At 43.1% G+C, this 16,823-nt stretch overlaps 1 protein-coding gene across 1 annotated transcript in view; it reads left to right on the plus strand.

Annotated features, from left to right (window-relative positions):
* The window catches only part of ATG14 (autophagy related 14), a 457,705-nt gene that overhangs the window by 428,744 nt on the left and 12,138 nt on the right, over positions 1-16,823 (plus strand). The window contains exons 5-8 of the mRNA XM_050798257.1: positions 4,208-4,289; positions 8,887-9,124; positions 12,754-12,983; positions 14,220-14,337. Of these exons, the coding sequence (XP_050654214.1) occupies positions 4,208-4,289; positions 8,887-9,124; positions 12,754-12,983; positions 14,220-14,337 (668 nt within the window). The remainder of the gene's footprint in view (positions 1-4,207; positions 4,290-8,886; positions 9,125-12,753; positions 12,984-14,219; positions 14,338-16,823) is intronic.

Raw genomic sequence — 16,823 nt, forward strand, 5'->3', positions numbered from 1 at the left:
CAAACAAAAGGGAAAAGGGGAGCAAAGGGGGAAAAGTCAGAAGTGGCTAACCAAGAAACTGAAGATTTACCTGCAGAAAACGAGAAACTAAAACTGAGGAGAGCCCCTTTTAAGTGTCGGTGCTTTTTTTTAAAAGGTGGAATCATTCTCTGATTGTTTACTTTTTGGTACAACCAGAAGATAGTGTGGGATATTGAGTTATGGGAGGCTTTGACTGTCTTGGGGGTCAGCTTAACATTCCATAGTTGGGGGGTTAGTTTTTATATCCTGTAATGCCAAGCATACTAAATGGCACTATGGAGTCACAGTCCTGCATTTAATGTATTGAACATCTGTTCCCATGTTGTTTTTTAGTAGAACTGTTTCCTAAAGAAAACCGCTCCTTGATGATGGCTCTCCCTGTCAGAATTTCGTGCACTCTGTGAGCTCTTTGGTCGTGGTAGTCCTGTTTTCCTAATAACTTTGATACTGTGCTATGAAAGATTAAAAATTTGAATATGTAGTGTACATGCTATTCGGTTGTGAATTGGTGGGACATACGTAACAGCTTATCAACGTGTGAAGATACTGGTACTTGATGACCTCATAAGGAAAATTTGCTTCCAGATTTTAAGCTGGAAAGTCACTGGAATAACTTTAAAAAAGAATTAAAATACATGGCTTTTAGATTTTTGGTACGTATATTAAGAATTGGGTACAAATTGCAATGTCTGTGTACTGATCTTCGGCACAACCAATGAAATCTCAATTACAAAAGAAAAAAAGGGCCAGGCGCGGTGGCTCACTCCTGTAACCCCAGCACTTTGGGAGGCGGAGGCAGGCAGATCACGAGGTCAGGAGTTCGAGACCAGCCTGACCAATATAGTGAAACCCCGTCTCTACTAAAAATACAAAAATTAGCCGGGCATGGTGGCAGGCGCCTGTAAGCCCAGCTGCTCGGGAGGCTGAGGCAGGAGAATCGCTTGAACCTGAGAGGCAGGTTGTAGTGAGGCGAGATGGTGCCACAGCACTCCAGCCTGGGTGACAGAGTGAGACTCTCAAAAAAAAGAGGAAATACTCATGAATAGAGATTTATGGGTAAAAAAAGCTGATTATAGCATAATGGTGAAGCTAAATATATAAATAAATGTTCATCAATCTGGATGAGATAAAAAATTATACTGAGCTGGGCGTGGTGGCTCACGCCTATAATCCCAGCACTTTGGGAGGCTGAGGCAGGCGGATCACAAGGCCAGGAGTTCGAGACCAGCCTGACCAACATGGTGAAACGCTGTTTCTACTAAAAATACAAAAATTAGCCGGGCATGGTGGCGCACGCCTGTAATCCCAGCTACTCAGGAGGCCGTGGCAGGAGGATCACTTGGACCTGGGAGGCGGAGGTCACAGTGAGCCGAGATTGTGCCACTGTACTCCAGCCTGGGCGACAGAGCAAGACATTTCAAAAAAAAAAAATGATACTGTGTAGTTGGTAAAAAGAATGTGGTCAGTCTACATGCTGTGGAATGATGTCCAAGTTGTAAGTTGTATTTATTAATGAAAAAAAAAGTAAACTAGGATGAAGTATGAGTCCATTTATGTGAGTATGTATTTTAAATATAAATAGACTCATAAAATCTGGGCTGGGTGTTGTGGCGCATGCCTGTAATCCCAACACTTTGGGAGGCCGAGATGGACTGCTCGAGCCCAGGAATTCAAAACCACCCTTGGAAACATGGCAAAACCCCACATCTACAAAAACAAACAAACAAACAAAAACCAAAAATTAGCCAGGCATGGAGTCCCAGCTACTCAGGAAGTTGAGGTGGGAGAATCACTTGAGCCAGGGAGGTCAAGACTGAAGTGAGCTGTAATCATGCCACTGTACTCTATCCTGGGCAACAGAGTGAGACCCCGACTCAAAAAAAAAAAAAAAAAAAAAAAACCCTGAAAAGATACGCATTAAACTTTAATTTTAAAGATTACCCCTGAGAAATGGGAAGGAGTCAGGCTAACAGTCACATTTTCTGTTTTTCTTCTGTAATGTGTAATTTTTTTTCACAACAGTAAACATTATTCATACATTTCATTATACTTAAAATTTGTGATAGAAGTGAATTTTGCTTATTTTAACTCTGAATGTTTTAGTAAACAAAATATGTTCTGTGGAAGATTTTTCTGAGTTCTGTCATGTTTCTAGTTTTTCTATCTAAGACCTCAATATTCATTTCTAAAGACTCTTACTACCTTTTAAAATTGAGCATTGGTCATATCTGATATATTTCTGAACCCCTCAGTCCCTGTGGATCTGTTTTTGAATGTCTGACTCTATTCTAGAGGTTAGAGTTTCGCTCACCACAACATCCCTGTAATCTGTTCTGTATCTCTTACCATCAGACTACTTAGATAAGTGTAACACCATAAACATTTGAGCATTGTTTTAAGCTTTTAATTTTCCACGTTTACAGAGGCATTAGAGAATATTCATTCTTTTTAACTAACTAGTAGATCCCCTCTTAACTAACTAGTAGATCCCCTCTTTTTTTTTTTTTTTTTTTGAGATAGAGTCTTGCTCTGTCACCCAGGCTGGAGTGCCGTGGCACAATCTCGGCTCACTGCAACCTCTGCCTCCTGGGCTCAAGCGATTCCCCCACCTCAGCCTCCCTAGTAGCTGGTACTATAGGTGCATGTCACCACACCTGGCTAATTTTTTTTATTTTTGGTAGAGATAGGGTTTCACCATGTTGTTCAGGCTGGCCTCAAACTCCTGAGCTCAAGTGATGTGCCTGCCTCAGCTTCCCAAAGTCTAGGATGACAGGTGTGAGTCACTGCACCGGGCCATAGATCCTATTTTTATTGATCCTTTGTTCACTTTAAGGCAGGGGTCCCCAACCCCCAGGCAACAAGCTACTGGTTTGTGGCCTGTTAGGAACCAGGCCACAGAGCAGGAGGTGAGTAGGGCGAGTGAGCATTACCGCCTGAGCTCCACCTCCTGTCGGATCAGTGGTGGCATTAGTTTCCCATAGGAATGCAAACTCCATTATGAACTGCATATGGGAGGGATCTAGCTTGTGCACTCCTTATGAGAATCTAAAGCCTGATGATCTGAGGTGGGACAGTTTCATCCCTGTAAACCATCCCCCACCCTGTCTGTGGAAAAATGGTCTTCCACAATTGTCCCTGGTGCCAGAAAGGTTGGGGACTGCTGCTTTAGGGGATGCTGAACCTAACTTCTGGTAATATAAAGAGGCAATTTCATGTTTCATGTAATTTTCTGAGGCTTTTTAAGGAAATCTTACTTGAGTTATGCACTGAAAAAATAATGTTTTTTGCCATTTTTATTAACTTGCAAGTACTGTTTGCTTATTGGGTGAGATGACTCGGTTATGTTAACCGTCTCCTCAGTAACTAGAACTAGAGGTTTGGAGCCGTGTGTCAGTAGGACCCTATGTGATGATGCTTGACTTCTGTATCTGCACTGTTTGGTCCAGTAGCCACTAGCCATGTGTGATGTCAGACATTTGACATGAGGGCAGTGTGAGTAAGGAACTGAATTTTTGATTTTTGATTTTTGATTTAAATTGAGTTTTAAGTAACCACATGTGGCTAGTAGCTGTATAGTAGAGCGGGTTTAGACAATGTCCTTCAACTTTTTTCTCTTTGCTTACTGATACATACAAAAGAGCTATGTGAATTTTTTTCGTGTAATTTCCCTTTCCTTTTTATTTTTTTTTTTTTTTGACGGAGTCTCACTCTTGCCAGGCTGGAGTACAATGGCGCGATCTTGGCTCACTGCAACCTCCGCCTCCCTGGTTCAAGCGATTGTCCTGCCTCAGCCTCCCGAGTAGCTGGGATTACAGGCATGTGCCACCATGCCCAGCTAATTTTTGTATTTTTTTTAGTAGAGACAGGGTTTCACCATGTTGGCCAGGATGATCTTCATCTCCTGACCTCGTGATCTGCCCGCCTCAGCCTCCCAAAGTGTTGGGATTACAGGCATGAGCCACCACACCCGGCCTAATTTCTCTTTTCTCTTCATTGAACTAGAAAAACATTGTTCTGTTTTTCGTAATGTTCCATAGTTACAAAAGCTATAACAAACATAATTATATTGGTCTTTTTCTTCATTATGTTTTCTGACATATCTGAAAACAAGCAGTGATCCCAGGTAGATAATCATATTAATCATAGGAGACCAACGTTTGTGATATTTATTACATGCTTTTTTCAGAGATGGAAAATAATGTCCTGCAAGATGAGGATTGAACAGTTAAAACAAACAATATGTAAAGGAAACGAAGAAATGGAGAAAAGTAAGTATATCGCGTCCTTCCTTCCAGCCCTAGAAAGTGCCTATGTGGAATTTCATGGGATTAATAAACTAGAGGGACACAGAAAGAGAGGGAGGGGTGGGGCAGTGGCAACTTGGAGAATTTTGCTACTCGCCTTCATCTGTCCTTGTAAAACATTTGTATAATGAATTTTTAAAAATTAAATACACAATTATAGAGGCCTTAAATAACCAGATTCTTTTCTCAATTAAAAAAGTTAGCCAGGCATGGTAGCTTATGCCTGTAATCCCAGCACTTTGGGAGGCTGAAGTGGGTGGATCACCTGAGGTCAGGAGTTCGAGACCAGCCTGGCCAACATGGCAAAACCCTGTCTCTACCAAAAATACAAAACTTAGCCAGGCGTGGTGGCAGGCGCCTGTAATCCCAGTCACTTGGGAGGCTCAGGCAGGAGAATCGCTTGAACCCGGGAGGCAGAGGTTGTGGTAAGCCGAGATCATGCCATTGCACTCCAGCCTGGGCAACAAGAGCGAAACTCAGTCTCAAAAAAAAAAAAAAGTTAAGGAATATATGTTCCTATTTGCCTTGGCTACCAGGAAGCTCAGAGTCTAACTTGGTACTCACTTGTAATAACTATTGGCTCATGCCAGAAGCACAGAATGTTGTTTTTGTTGTTTTTGTTGTTTTTCCCTTAGTGAGTCTCCACATTGTAATCTGTATTAATTTTACCTCATATTTGTACACTTTATACTTTATCATAGGTCGCTGTCAAAATGAATTCTCTTAGAAATCCTACATCCTTAACCCATTTCCCACTTGCCCCAGGAATACTCTTGTTTCTAATCCTAATGTAACATCATATGCATTTCTGTTACATTAGGGTTAGAGACAAGTTCTGTTTAGAAGTAACTCCAAGAACAGGTTTTTTTTGTTTTTTATTTTCGCTCTGTTACCCAGGCCGGAGTGCAGTGGCGCAATCTCAGCTCACTGCAAGCTCTGCCTCCCGGGCAAAAACAGTTTTTATATTTTATTTTCACATTGAAAATCAGATTTACTTCAGACTCAAAGAGCGTGTTTATGTAACATTAAATGAGCGCCAGCAGCAAGCTGCAGTCCATGAATTTCTGAAGATCACTGTTTAAAGTTTAGAATGAGTCACCATCAGACCTCGTGAATTCTGTTTCTTGTCTACTCATTGCTTCCAGAAGCAAGTCTTTTATAGTGACATGTAATGGTGTAAAGCCTCTGCTGAAAACATTTGTCCTAATAAAGTGCTCACGTGGAGTTTCACGGGATTACTAAACTAGACAATTAGGGCAGCTCAGTGAACAGTGCACAGAACTATATAGAACCTACTTTCCACCCAGTCTTGTATGCATTCTCCAAAGGCTCTGGTTCAGTAGCAACATAAAAACCCATTCCTTAACATTAGTTCACCCTCTTCTCATCTTCCCGTGATATTCAGGGCTTTGTCACCGGGCATCTGTGAACCTCCTGAAATTGCTGAATTTACTGAGCATGTGTGTTTCTCTGATGAGCAAGTTAAAAGCCCTGATCAGCTCTTTGTAACACATTCCTAACTCCCAAAAACAAAAACAACCACCACAAAGAATTAGACATAGATCTAAAGGAGTGGACCCTATAACAGTGGTTTCCATCCCTAGCAAATCATCAGTTACCTGGTGACCCTTTTAAAATCTAGAGAGAGAACCCTAGGATCTATCCTGGACTTAGGAAAATGATCACATGCTTGAATGTTATGGCAATGTCAGATCGCCATGTTGAAGAAAATAGCTTCCATGTGCTTACTCTGTATTTCTGTCCTCCTCTCCTCATGACCGGTAACAGTTTACAGATGGGCCCAGGTCTAGAAGCCACACTTTGAGTAGTACTACTCCACGTGGTTCTGATGACCTGCCAGGGTTGGGAACTGTTGCTCTTTTAGAATGTACATGTAGTCTCCTTCCCACCCTCTAGACCAGACTTACAAAATTTGCAAACAATTTTAAAGGTGTTAATGGATTCCAGAAACTATGCTTGGACTCATGCTTAAGAGCCTTGTTGTTGAATTACGCCATGTATTCACGAAAGGGCACACATTATAAATTGTAGAGACTGATGAATTATTTCTCTAGAATCTTTTGACTTAAGATTTCATGATATATGGTATAATACAGATAGGGCATAGATAGGGAAGTTAGGTTATATGCAATTGCAGTGTTGAGTTGATCTGTGCTGTAGTCAGAGTTACTTATCTAAAGAAGCAAGAGTAGATTATACAGCACCAAACATTTTGATGTTTATGGGGAGATGGTGGGGAGAGAGGATGACTGGGTGCTGAGTCTGCACTGAGTGCAAATGCGGTGACTGATGATTTCCTGCCACCTGCGAGTGGTCATGATAATAAATTTGAAATGGATCCTCCCCAAAAATTTTGACCACTGTATGACTCAGGATCATGGCTGGATAGATTCATTTCAGCACTTGTAAAGAGCTCGGTAAAGATAATGAAAATGAGTTAGCACGTGATGGAACCAAGAGACTGAACCTTTAGGACATTCACATTGAGCAGGATGGCAAAGAGATGTTGTTGTTTTGAGATGGAGTCTCGCTCTGTCGCCCAGGCTGGAGTGCAGTGGCACGATCTCGGCTCACTGCAATCTTCACCTCTCAGGTTCAAGCAATTCTCTTGCCTCAGCCTCCCAAGTAGCTGGGATTACAAGCACCCATCACCACACCTGGCTGATAGTTGTTTCAAAACTATAAGAAATCGGCCAGGTGCAGTGGCTCACGCCTATAATCCCAGCACTTTGGGAGGCCAACGCGGGCAGATCACATTGAGGTCAGGAGTTCGAGATCAGCCATGGTCAAACTCCATCTCTACTAAAAATACAGAAATCAGCTGGGTGTGGTGGCCTGTGCCTGTAATCCTAGCTACTCGGGATGCTGGGTCAGGAGAATCACTTGAACCCGGGAGGTGGAGGTTGCAGTAAGCCGAGATTGTGCCACTGCACTCTAGCCTGGGCAACAAGAGCGAAACTCCATCTCAAATAAAAAACTGTCAGAAATCTCATACATGCAACCAAATACCTAAGTTCAGTGGTGCTCAGTGAAAGAGGGTGGGAGGGTGATTGGGACCCACAGACATTTATCAGGTGCCTTTTATACCCTAGTTAGGAGACAGCAAGGCTTCGGTGGGACCTCATGTGAGGAACCAAGAGCTATGTGCCATCAGAAGAGTCCTAACACATTACCGTAGGGTGCCAAGGAGCAAAAGGTCTAGGGAATGTTTATGGAGGGGGGCCTCCCTGAATGAGTAAAATTCGAACATTTAGAAAACAGGAGCAAATAGATAGCCTGAGAGTTAGGGAGTGATGACTGGTTCAGCATTCATCCATCCATGCATTCAGGTGGTTCCATCTTACAGAAAGGATTTGAAATATGTTGCAGTTGAGTACAGCTAGAGCGAAGGGTATGCAGAGGGGAACTGTGGGATATGTACCAATTTGGAGGAGGCCTTGAGGCTGAGGGGTTTGCTCTGTGTTAGACAGGCAGTGGAGAAACACTGAGCATTGACTATAATTTGTAAAGATTGAGCAAGTGAAAGGGCATGAAGGCTTGGAGTTGAGCCATGCTGGAGATAGGCAGAGTGTTGGTGAGCATTAACTAGGATTGTGATAGTAGGAATGAAAAGAAAGGCCTCGATAGAAAGACTTGGACTGGGAATGGAATTGACCATCAAGGGGTTGATTAGGCAGTGGACAAGTCAAACATAATCTTGAAGTAGGGAAACTGGAAAAGATGTTCCTGGAAAAATAATGAACTTGATTTTGAACTTGGGTTTAAGTTGCCTAAGCAGCTCCTAGGTATCTGTCTGAAAGTTGACAGCTTGTTTTTGTCATTCAAGTGAAGTTTAGCTACAGCCCAGCAGCCCTAGCAGGTGTAAGATCCAGAACCCGAAGGAACTCCACAGAAAGAACCTACGTCTGACAGGACGAGTGTATGTCTCCTCATGGTTGTGTGACCAGCGCTTAAAATGCTGGGCATGTGTGTTCTGGATACCTCACCAGATATGTTCCCACCCACCCTGCTGGTGGCTGCCACACTCCACTGTGACTTTGCAGAGCTCTTGGGCTGTTTCTGTTGCCCTTCTCCTCTACTGGATGACCACCTGCTGTGAGATTATACCTGGGTTCTCTGATGATAGCCCAAGGCACACCTAAGAAGTTTGTAAGGAAATCAGATAGCCAGTAAGTTTTTCAAACTTGAATTAGATCTCTTTTCTGCCCAACACGACTATTCTTTGGTGCGCACTGTAGGAAAATTAGGTCCTTCCTGTGCTAAACTTAAACTCAATAGTAGTTGAGTGACTCCTTTTACTAATGGTGATTACAAATAGAGATCCCGAGTCATTTTAATCATGATTCTCTTTGCTTTATGTGTAATATCTACTTGAACTAAACTCTCCGAATTTCCACTTAGTGAACATTAGTTGATTTTATGGAGGTTTTTCTTTCAGTTTAGATTGCAAGGGAAAACACGTGTGCTTGCAGGGCGGAGCTCTGCAGTACACAGGAACTGTTTGCAAAGATAATTGTTGGGTGTGATTTATTTATTTTAGATTCTGAAGGCCTTCTCAAAACCAAGGAAAAGAATCAGAAGCTTTACAGTCGAGCACAACGGCACCAAGAGAAAAAGGAGAAGATTCAGAGGCATAATCGCAAACTTGGTGACCTGGTAGAAAAAAAGACCATTGACTTAAGAAGTCATTATGAGCGTCTGGCAAATCTTCGACGATCCCATATATTAGAGCTCACCTCTGTCATTTTTCCAATCGAGGAAGTAAAGACTGGTGTGAGGTACATTAAGCAAGTCTTTTGACTCCAGGAATAGATCAAGTTCCAAATACTTTTTAAAGTATGTCATTACCTCATTTATTGGGCCTTATTCTAGGGTCATTGGTTTTCCTGGTGATGGAACATAAGTCTTATCTGCTTCAACAAACAGTACGCACTGCACAGAGCTGGGGAGGCAGCCAGGCGAGGGGTGGGGCCCAGGCTTGTGTACTCTCCTGGAGCTTCTAGATGAGGTGCTGACTCACTCTTGATTAAGAACCATCTAATGGCTGGTAGTGGTGGCTCATGCCTATAATCCCAGCACTTTGGGAGGCCGAGGCAGGCGGATCACCTCAAGTCAGGAGTTTGAGACCAACCTGGCCAACATGGTGAAACCCTGCCTCTACTAAAAATACAAAAATTAGCCAGGCGTGGTGGCGCATGCCTGTAGTCCCAACCAGTTGGGAGGCTGAGGCAGGAGAATCACCTGAACCCGGAGGCCGAGGTCGCAGTGAGCTAAGATTGTGCCACTGCACTCCAGCCTGGGTGACAGAGCGAGACTCTGTCTCAAATAAACAAAGAACCATCTGATGGGCGATATTGGGCCATTTATTCGTTGTGTGTTGTGGGGCATGTTCTTGGACCTCAAAATCTTGATTACCTTGTCTGATAAATGGAGATTTAAAAATGCCTTTTTCACAGAGAAATCATGACCAAATATATAAGAAAACATCTGGAGCTTGGGGTCTCCGATATGGTGGGCACTACATGTTGACTTAGACTTTTCCTGGTGACTGCTGCTGATTGTGTTAACTGTTATCGAGCACTGAATACTGTGACTTTAGTCTTAGGCGGTAGTGCATGGATAACCTCTGGTGGGATGGACAGGACAGTGATTCCCCCATCTGGCTGTTCATCTGAGAAATAGAGGTTCCAGAGGGCACCCCTCCACCCTCCCAGTCCATCTTGTAATACTTCTGTATCTTTACACTTCCCTGATGCTGCTGCTGGTCAGCAGATTTGGAAACTACCACCGAAGGCTTCCATTTTATTCAACCACAAGCCACCAGACTGCTCTATTGAGGATTTTCCTGTCTCTTCTGACTGCTCTCACTCTCCAGCACCTTTTCCTGGAAACTGACACTCACTGGACTGTTGCTAGTTTCATAATTATTCTCTCCAGTCCGTCCTTTAGTCTGTTACCAGAGTTGGCTTCCTAAAAACCAAAAAGACTGACGGCTGCTTCCAGCTTGAGAAGCGGCTCTCTGGCTCTAAATATTTTGTCATTAGTAAGAGTTGGCAAATAGAAAAATAAAAAGGTAGATTCAAAATAGAGCAGAATAGAAAGTTTTTAGGAGACTAACAGCTGAGTGCAATGTGTGATCTTGGATCCTGAACCCCAAAAGAGATATTAGCAGGACAGTTGGAGAGAATTGAATAAGGTCTATAAATTAGTTAATAGTGTTGTAGCAGTGCTAATTATCTGGTTGTGATTATTGTGTAATATTTTCCTGAATTGATACTTTGGGGAAGTTGAGCAAAGTGTATACAGGGAAACTTTAAAATTCTTGCAACTTTTCTGTAAGGCTGACATTTTTTCAAAAAGAAAATACACGAAGAGAAAACGTGAAAAAAAAACTATTTCTGTGCTGTTTTAATATTTTATTTAGTGTATATTATTATATGCCATTAATTTTTTTTTAAAAGAAATTGGTGGTTTTAAAGTTATCCTTCTAATAAGGTTTCTTGTTTTCATTTCTCTCAACTTCTTGTGGGAGAAGGGAGACATAGCAGTACAGCTCATAACTGGCCACAGTCTTATCTGCGACAGGCGGTAGCAGTTATCTTACACGTATGTTGTGGCAGAAGGAAAGATATGAAGAACCCCTGGCCGAGAGGACAGAATCTAAATTTGGTGCAGCACAGAAGGCCCTTCCCAGTCTGCCTGCTTCCTACCTGCTTTCCCAGTACCGTCTCCTGGCACTTCCCTTGTGCATCCCACACACCAGCCACACTGAACATCTCTGTTCCCCAGGCACACTATGTTCTTCCCCCTCAGTGCGTTTGTACCTGCTGTGACTTCTTATGGTGGGTTTGGTTTTTTTGCTTTTTTATTTGAGAGGGAGTTTTGAGAGGGAGTCTCATTCTGTTGCCCAGGCTGGAGCACAGTGGTGTGATCATAGCTCATTATAACCTTGAATTCCTGGGCTCAGGCAGTCCACCTGCCTTGACCTTCGAAAGTGCTGGAATTACAGGCATGAGCCATCATAGTGGCTTGTTGTTATTTTTTGTTGTTCTTGGTTTTTGTTTTTGTTTTTTATTTTGAGATGGAGTCTCGCTCTGTCACCCAGGCTGGAGTGTAGTGGCATGATCTTGGCTCACTGCAACCTCTGCCTCCCAGGTTCAAGCAATTCTCCCGCCTTAGCCTCCCGAGTAGCTGGGATTACAGGCGCCCACCACCACACCTAGCTAATTTTTGTATTTTTAGTAGCAATGGCGTTTCACTCTGTTGGCCAGGCTGGTCTCGAATTCCTGACCTCAAGTGATCTGCCCACCTCAGCCTCCCAAAGTGCTGGGATTACAGATGTGAGTCTCACCGCACCTAGCCCTATTGTTTATTTTCTTTTTTCCCCCCCTGAATATTTTCGGCCCTTGGTTAGTTCGAGACATGGAACCTGTGAATACGGGGCTGGCTGTGGCATGGGAAGCATGTGTAAGGCCCTTGTGCTGCACACTGAAGTACCATTGCTGGCTCGAGGAAAAGCACTTGAGAGACTGAGCTGCATGCTGAACTAGCTGCTGTTTTTGTGGGATGCTATTTTTACTTGAAAGAACAACAGAAAGACTTGAGTATTAAAGGGAGTTTTAAAAATGTAGAACAGTTTCACTCTTTACTAATTTTTTGTTTTGAAAAAGATTTTTTTCATAAAAATGTATAATAGGTTTATTGGTATTTTTGAATGAATTATTTATGTTTTTCTCAGTATTTCTACTTCAGTAAGTATCAGTAATCTAACCCATATAAACAAAAGTTCTTTGGGATTCCAAAGTGTTTTAAGCATGTAGAGAGGTGTTGAGACCAAGTAGTTTGAGAACCTAATATGTTCAGCCCTACCTCATGGTTCCGTCTTCCTCACATACAGCTGGTTTGATCTTCCTCTCTGATGGCGAGCTCTTTTCTACATATATTCCAGTTAAATTCCTGGCCAGGCATGGTGGCTCACAACTGAAATATTTGCACTTTGGCTGGTCACGGTAGCTCATGATTATAGTCTCAGCACTTTCAGAGGATTGCTTGAGGCCAGGAGTTCACAACCAGCCTGGGCAACAAAGTGAGACCCCATCTCTACAAAAAAAATTTTTTTAAGTTAGCCAGATGTGGTAGGTACCTGTAGTCCCAGCTCCTTAGGAGGCTGAGGCAGGAGGATCTCTGGAGTCCAGGAGTCAAGGCTGCAGTGAGCTATGATTGCCTCTGTCACTGCGCTCCCTGTTGGGTAACAGAGTGACACCCATCTCTAAACATAAAAAATAAAAATGTAATGTAAAATTCCCGTGCTCATAGGCAGCTTTTCGATGTTCTAGCATGTCTCGCAGGTCTGTTGCATGCCCTTAAAACCCTCTCTCGAAATCCGTATGTGTCTTCCTACTTGTAGAGACCCCGCAGATGTGTCTTCAGAGAGTGACAGTGCCATGACCTCCAGCACTGTGAGCAAGCTCGCCGAAGCCCGGAGGACAACTTACCTCTCAGGACGATGGGTCTGTGACGACCACAACGGAGACACCAGCATCAGCATTACAGGGCCTTGGATTAGCCTCCCTAACAATGGGGACTACTCTGCCTACTACAGCTGGGTGGAGGAGAAGAAAACAACCCAGGGGCCTGGTGAGAAGCAGCATATCCTTTGAAATGTATAGAGAGAGATAGTTATAGGTAAAATTGACATAACAAAATGAATAACTTTCAAGTGAACAATTCAGGGGCATTTAGTACATTCACAGCACTGTGCTCCCATCACCTCTGTGTTGTTTCAAAACATTTTGATCATCCCAGACAGAAACCCCATGGCATGAAAGTGTCACATTCCCCCACTCTCCCTTCCCCTCAGCTCCTGGCAGCCACACATCGCTTTCTGTGTCTGTAGATTTGCCTGTTCTGGGCAACTTATATAAATGGAATCACAGAATATATAGCTTTTTGTGTCAGACTTCTTTCACTTAGCATAATGTTTTCAAGGTTCATCCGCATGATATGTATAGTGTTTCATTCCTTTTCATGGTTGAATAATATTCCATTGTGTGGATAAGCCACATGTTGTTTATTCATCACTTGATGGACTGAAAACATTTTTTAGATGTCTCATCTTTTGGGGGTTAATATTGCCTTGTTTATGCAAGAAGACATTATTTAAAAAAGTATATTTCACCTGTTGAGACCCGTATTTTTAGAGTATAACTTTGTAACGTGTTTTAGTAGTCCTAAATGGAGATTGAAAGGCCCCGATGGAAAAACCCTTTAAGACCCCTGCAGTTTCTCTTTGGTGGAGAAAGATTGTTCATTTAGTCACTCAGTAAATATTTAGTGAGCTCATGCTTTGTGTTACGCACATTGCCGGGTGCTGGAGATAAAAAGGTGACCGAGACAGATGTGGCCCTTTGCCCTTCTCAGGGGAGAAAGGTAGGAAGCAAGTAAATGATCAAGGTGCTGTCCATTGAGTGGGTGCCGTGGAAGGAACTAGGGGAGCATCCTTGGGTGGGGTGGGGTACAGAGGAAGGGATGACTCTTCCGTAGGGTTGTCAGGAGAGGCCTTTCTGGGGAGGTGCCATTCGAGTTGGGCCTTTATTGTTTTGACATTACATTATCAGGTTCACGCAGGTCAGACGTTAATTTCATTTATGCTGGGTCTATTTAGGCCCATTTGCCCTGTTACATTGCTCTCAGCAAAAAAAAAAAAAAAATACAAATAAGGGACTATTTATGTCTGGTCATGGAGCATCTATTGAGTAAGCACTAAAACGTAACAGTGCTATCGTGATAAAATCATAAATGATAAACTCTTGGCTCATTAGTAGTTTTGCTGGAATTAAGGTTTTGTACATGGTGGTTGTTTTCCTACTGCAGACATGGAGCAGAGTAACCCTGCCTACACCATCAGTGCTGCGCTGTGCTATGCAACTCAGCTGGTCAACATTCTGTCTCATATACTTGATGTAAATCTTCCCAAAAAGCTGTGCAACAGGCAAGTAATTGAAGGTGGTAATGTCATCTTTATCATGGCTCTTTCGGGTTTCTATCTTGTCCATATTTATTCCAGTAAACCAAAAATAAGAATGTAAGTATTATCAAGACAAAGAAGGTCAGATTGAAATATTGAGATTAATTTCAAAAGCCTTATGTGCAGATTAGTTTCATTATCTTACAATTGTACATGAAGCCTTCGAGAAGATCACAGAGAATATAAAGGGGAGTACCAGGATGTTCAGAGGGTTTGCTGCAGATCCTCATGTGTTAAATTGTAGCTGTTGAATTCTTTGGTTTGTTGTTGTTGTTGTTGTTTTGAGACAGTCTCGCTCTGTCGCCCAGGCCAGAGTGCAGTGGCACAATCTCTGCTCACTGCAACCTCCCCCTCACAGTTTCAGGCAATCCTCCCACCTCAGCCTGTTGCGTAGCTGGGTTACAGGCACCCACCACCACGCCTGGCTAATGTTTGTATTTTTAGGAGTGAGGGGTGTTTTGCCATGTTGGCCAGGCTGCTCTTGAACTCCTGACCTCAAGTGATCCGCCTGCCTTGGTCTCCCAAAGTGCTGGGATTACAGGTGAGCCACTGTGCCCTGCCCTGAATTCTTTTTGTTTGTTGTTGTTTTTTTCTTAATGAAAAACTCCCATGGTTTAAAATTCAAAACATTTATACAAAAACTAGCTGGGCGTGGTGGCCTGTGCCTGTAATCCCAGCAATTTGGAGGCTGAGGCAGGAGACTCCCTTGAACCTGGGAGCTGGAGGTTGCAGTGAGCCAAGATCACACCACTGCACTCCAGCCTGGGTGTCAGAGTGAGACTCCGTCTCAAAAGTAAATAAATAAAATTCAAAAAATTTAAAGATATACAGTCTACCCAGTTTGCACTACAACCTTCCTACTACCCTCCAGCTATCATTGCATTTCAAGCATATATAAACATATTATTACTGTCTTCTCCCACTTAAAAAAAATTCTTTTTAATTTTTTTTAAAAACTAAAAGTTTGCTTTCTTCTTTTTTCTTGAGACAGGGTCTCACTCTGTCGCCCAGGCTGGAGTGCAGTGGCGCTCTCTCAGCTCACTGCAACTTCCATCCCGCCCCAGGCCCAAGCGATCCTCGCACCTCAGCCTCCCGAGTAGCTGGGACTACAGCGCACGCTACCACACCTGGCTAATTTGTTTTGTATTTTTTTGTATGAGACAGGGTCTCCCTATGTTACCCAGGCTGGTCTTGAACTCCTGGGCTCAAGTGATCTGCCCTCCTCTGCCTCCCACAGTGCTGGAATTACAGGCGTGAGCCACTGCACCCGGCCATCATCTTTCCCCTTTAAATAAACACAGATGGTAGTATGCTATACTGTGGTGTTATACACTGTGCTTTAAAAATTTTTAGGTATGTAACATTTATGAAGTACCTACTGTGTGCCAGCACTGGAGGATACATTGGTGACCAAAAAAATAATCCCTGCCCTCTTGGAGCTCACATTTTCATGGAGGGCCCAGCATAAATAGTAAACAAATGAACAGCACGTCACATGGCAGTAAGTGCTGTGGAGAACATTAAAACAGGATGAGAGGGCCAGGTATGGTGGCTCATGCCTGCCTGTAATCCCAGCACTTTGGGAAGCTGAGGCAGGAGGATCACTTAAGCTCGGGAGTTTGAGACCAGCCTGGGAAACATAGTGAGACCTTGTTGCTACTAAAAATAAAAAAAAAATTAGCTGGGTGTGGTGACACACACCTGTAGTCCCAGCTACTCGGGAGGCTGAGGTGGGAGGATCACTTGAGCCCAGGAGATTGAGGCTACAGGGTGTAGTGAGCTGTGATCACGCCAGTGCACCCCAGCCTGGGTGACAGAGTGAGACCCTGCCTAAAAAACAAAAAAGGTAAGAGAAAGAGAATGTGGTGAGAGGGGCTTGCTGCGTTTGAGTGGGCAGCTGTGTGGTCATAGGGGAACTGAGGGAGGGAGGGAGTAAGCAGGCTGTGTGGACCCCTAAGGAAAGAGGCTGTGGGCAAAAAGAATGGCAGCTGCAAAGTCCTGGATAGAATAACGAGGGCAGAGAAGAAGATGGGGTGCAAATCTTGTGGGCCTCATAGGGCTGTTGTAAGCCTCTGACTGCCATTCTGCATAAAGCAGATGACAGTTGTATAGTTTACCTTTCTGTACAGGTGTCAAGATCTTACCAGTCTGCTGTTGATGCTTCAAGAAATAATCTTGTACATTTTTCATTTCATTAGTGTGCAGATATTTGTGTAGAATAAATGTCCTGAAGTGGAATTGCTTGGTCAAAGGGTATGTGCCTTCGTAATGTGTATAGGTGCAGTGTAATTGTTCTCTGAGGGGAATGGTGTTTTCTTAAAAAGTCCTTAAGTGCAGTTTACTAAGGAGTCAAAGGGCACAGAGTATGTGCTATACCTAATTGTACTGTAAATGGAAATCTTAACAATTTTCTCAAAAAAATACAACTTTATAAATTGTATATTTGTTTT

The sequence above is a fragment of the Macaca thibetana genome, chromosome 7 (assembly GCF_024542745.1).
Source record: "Macaca thibetana thibetana isolate TM-01 chromosome 7, ASM2454274v1, whole genome shotgun sequence".
NCBI classification, from domain to species: Eukaryota; Metazoa; Chordata; class Mammalia; order Primates; family Cercopithecidae; genus Macaca; species Macaca thibetana.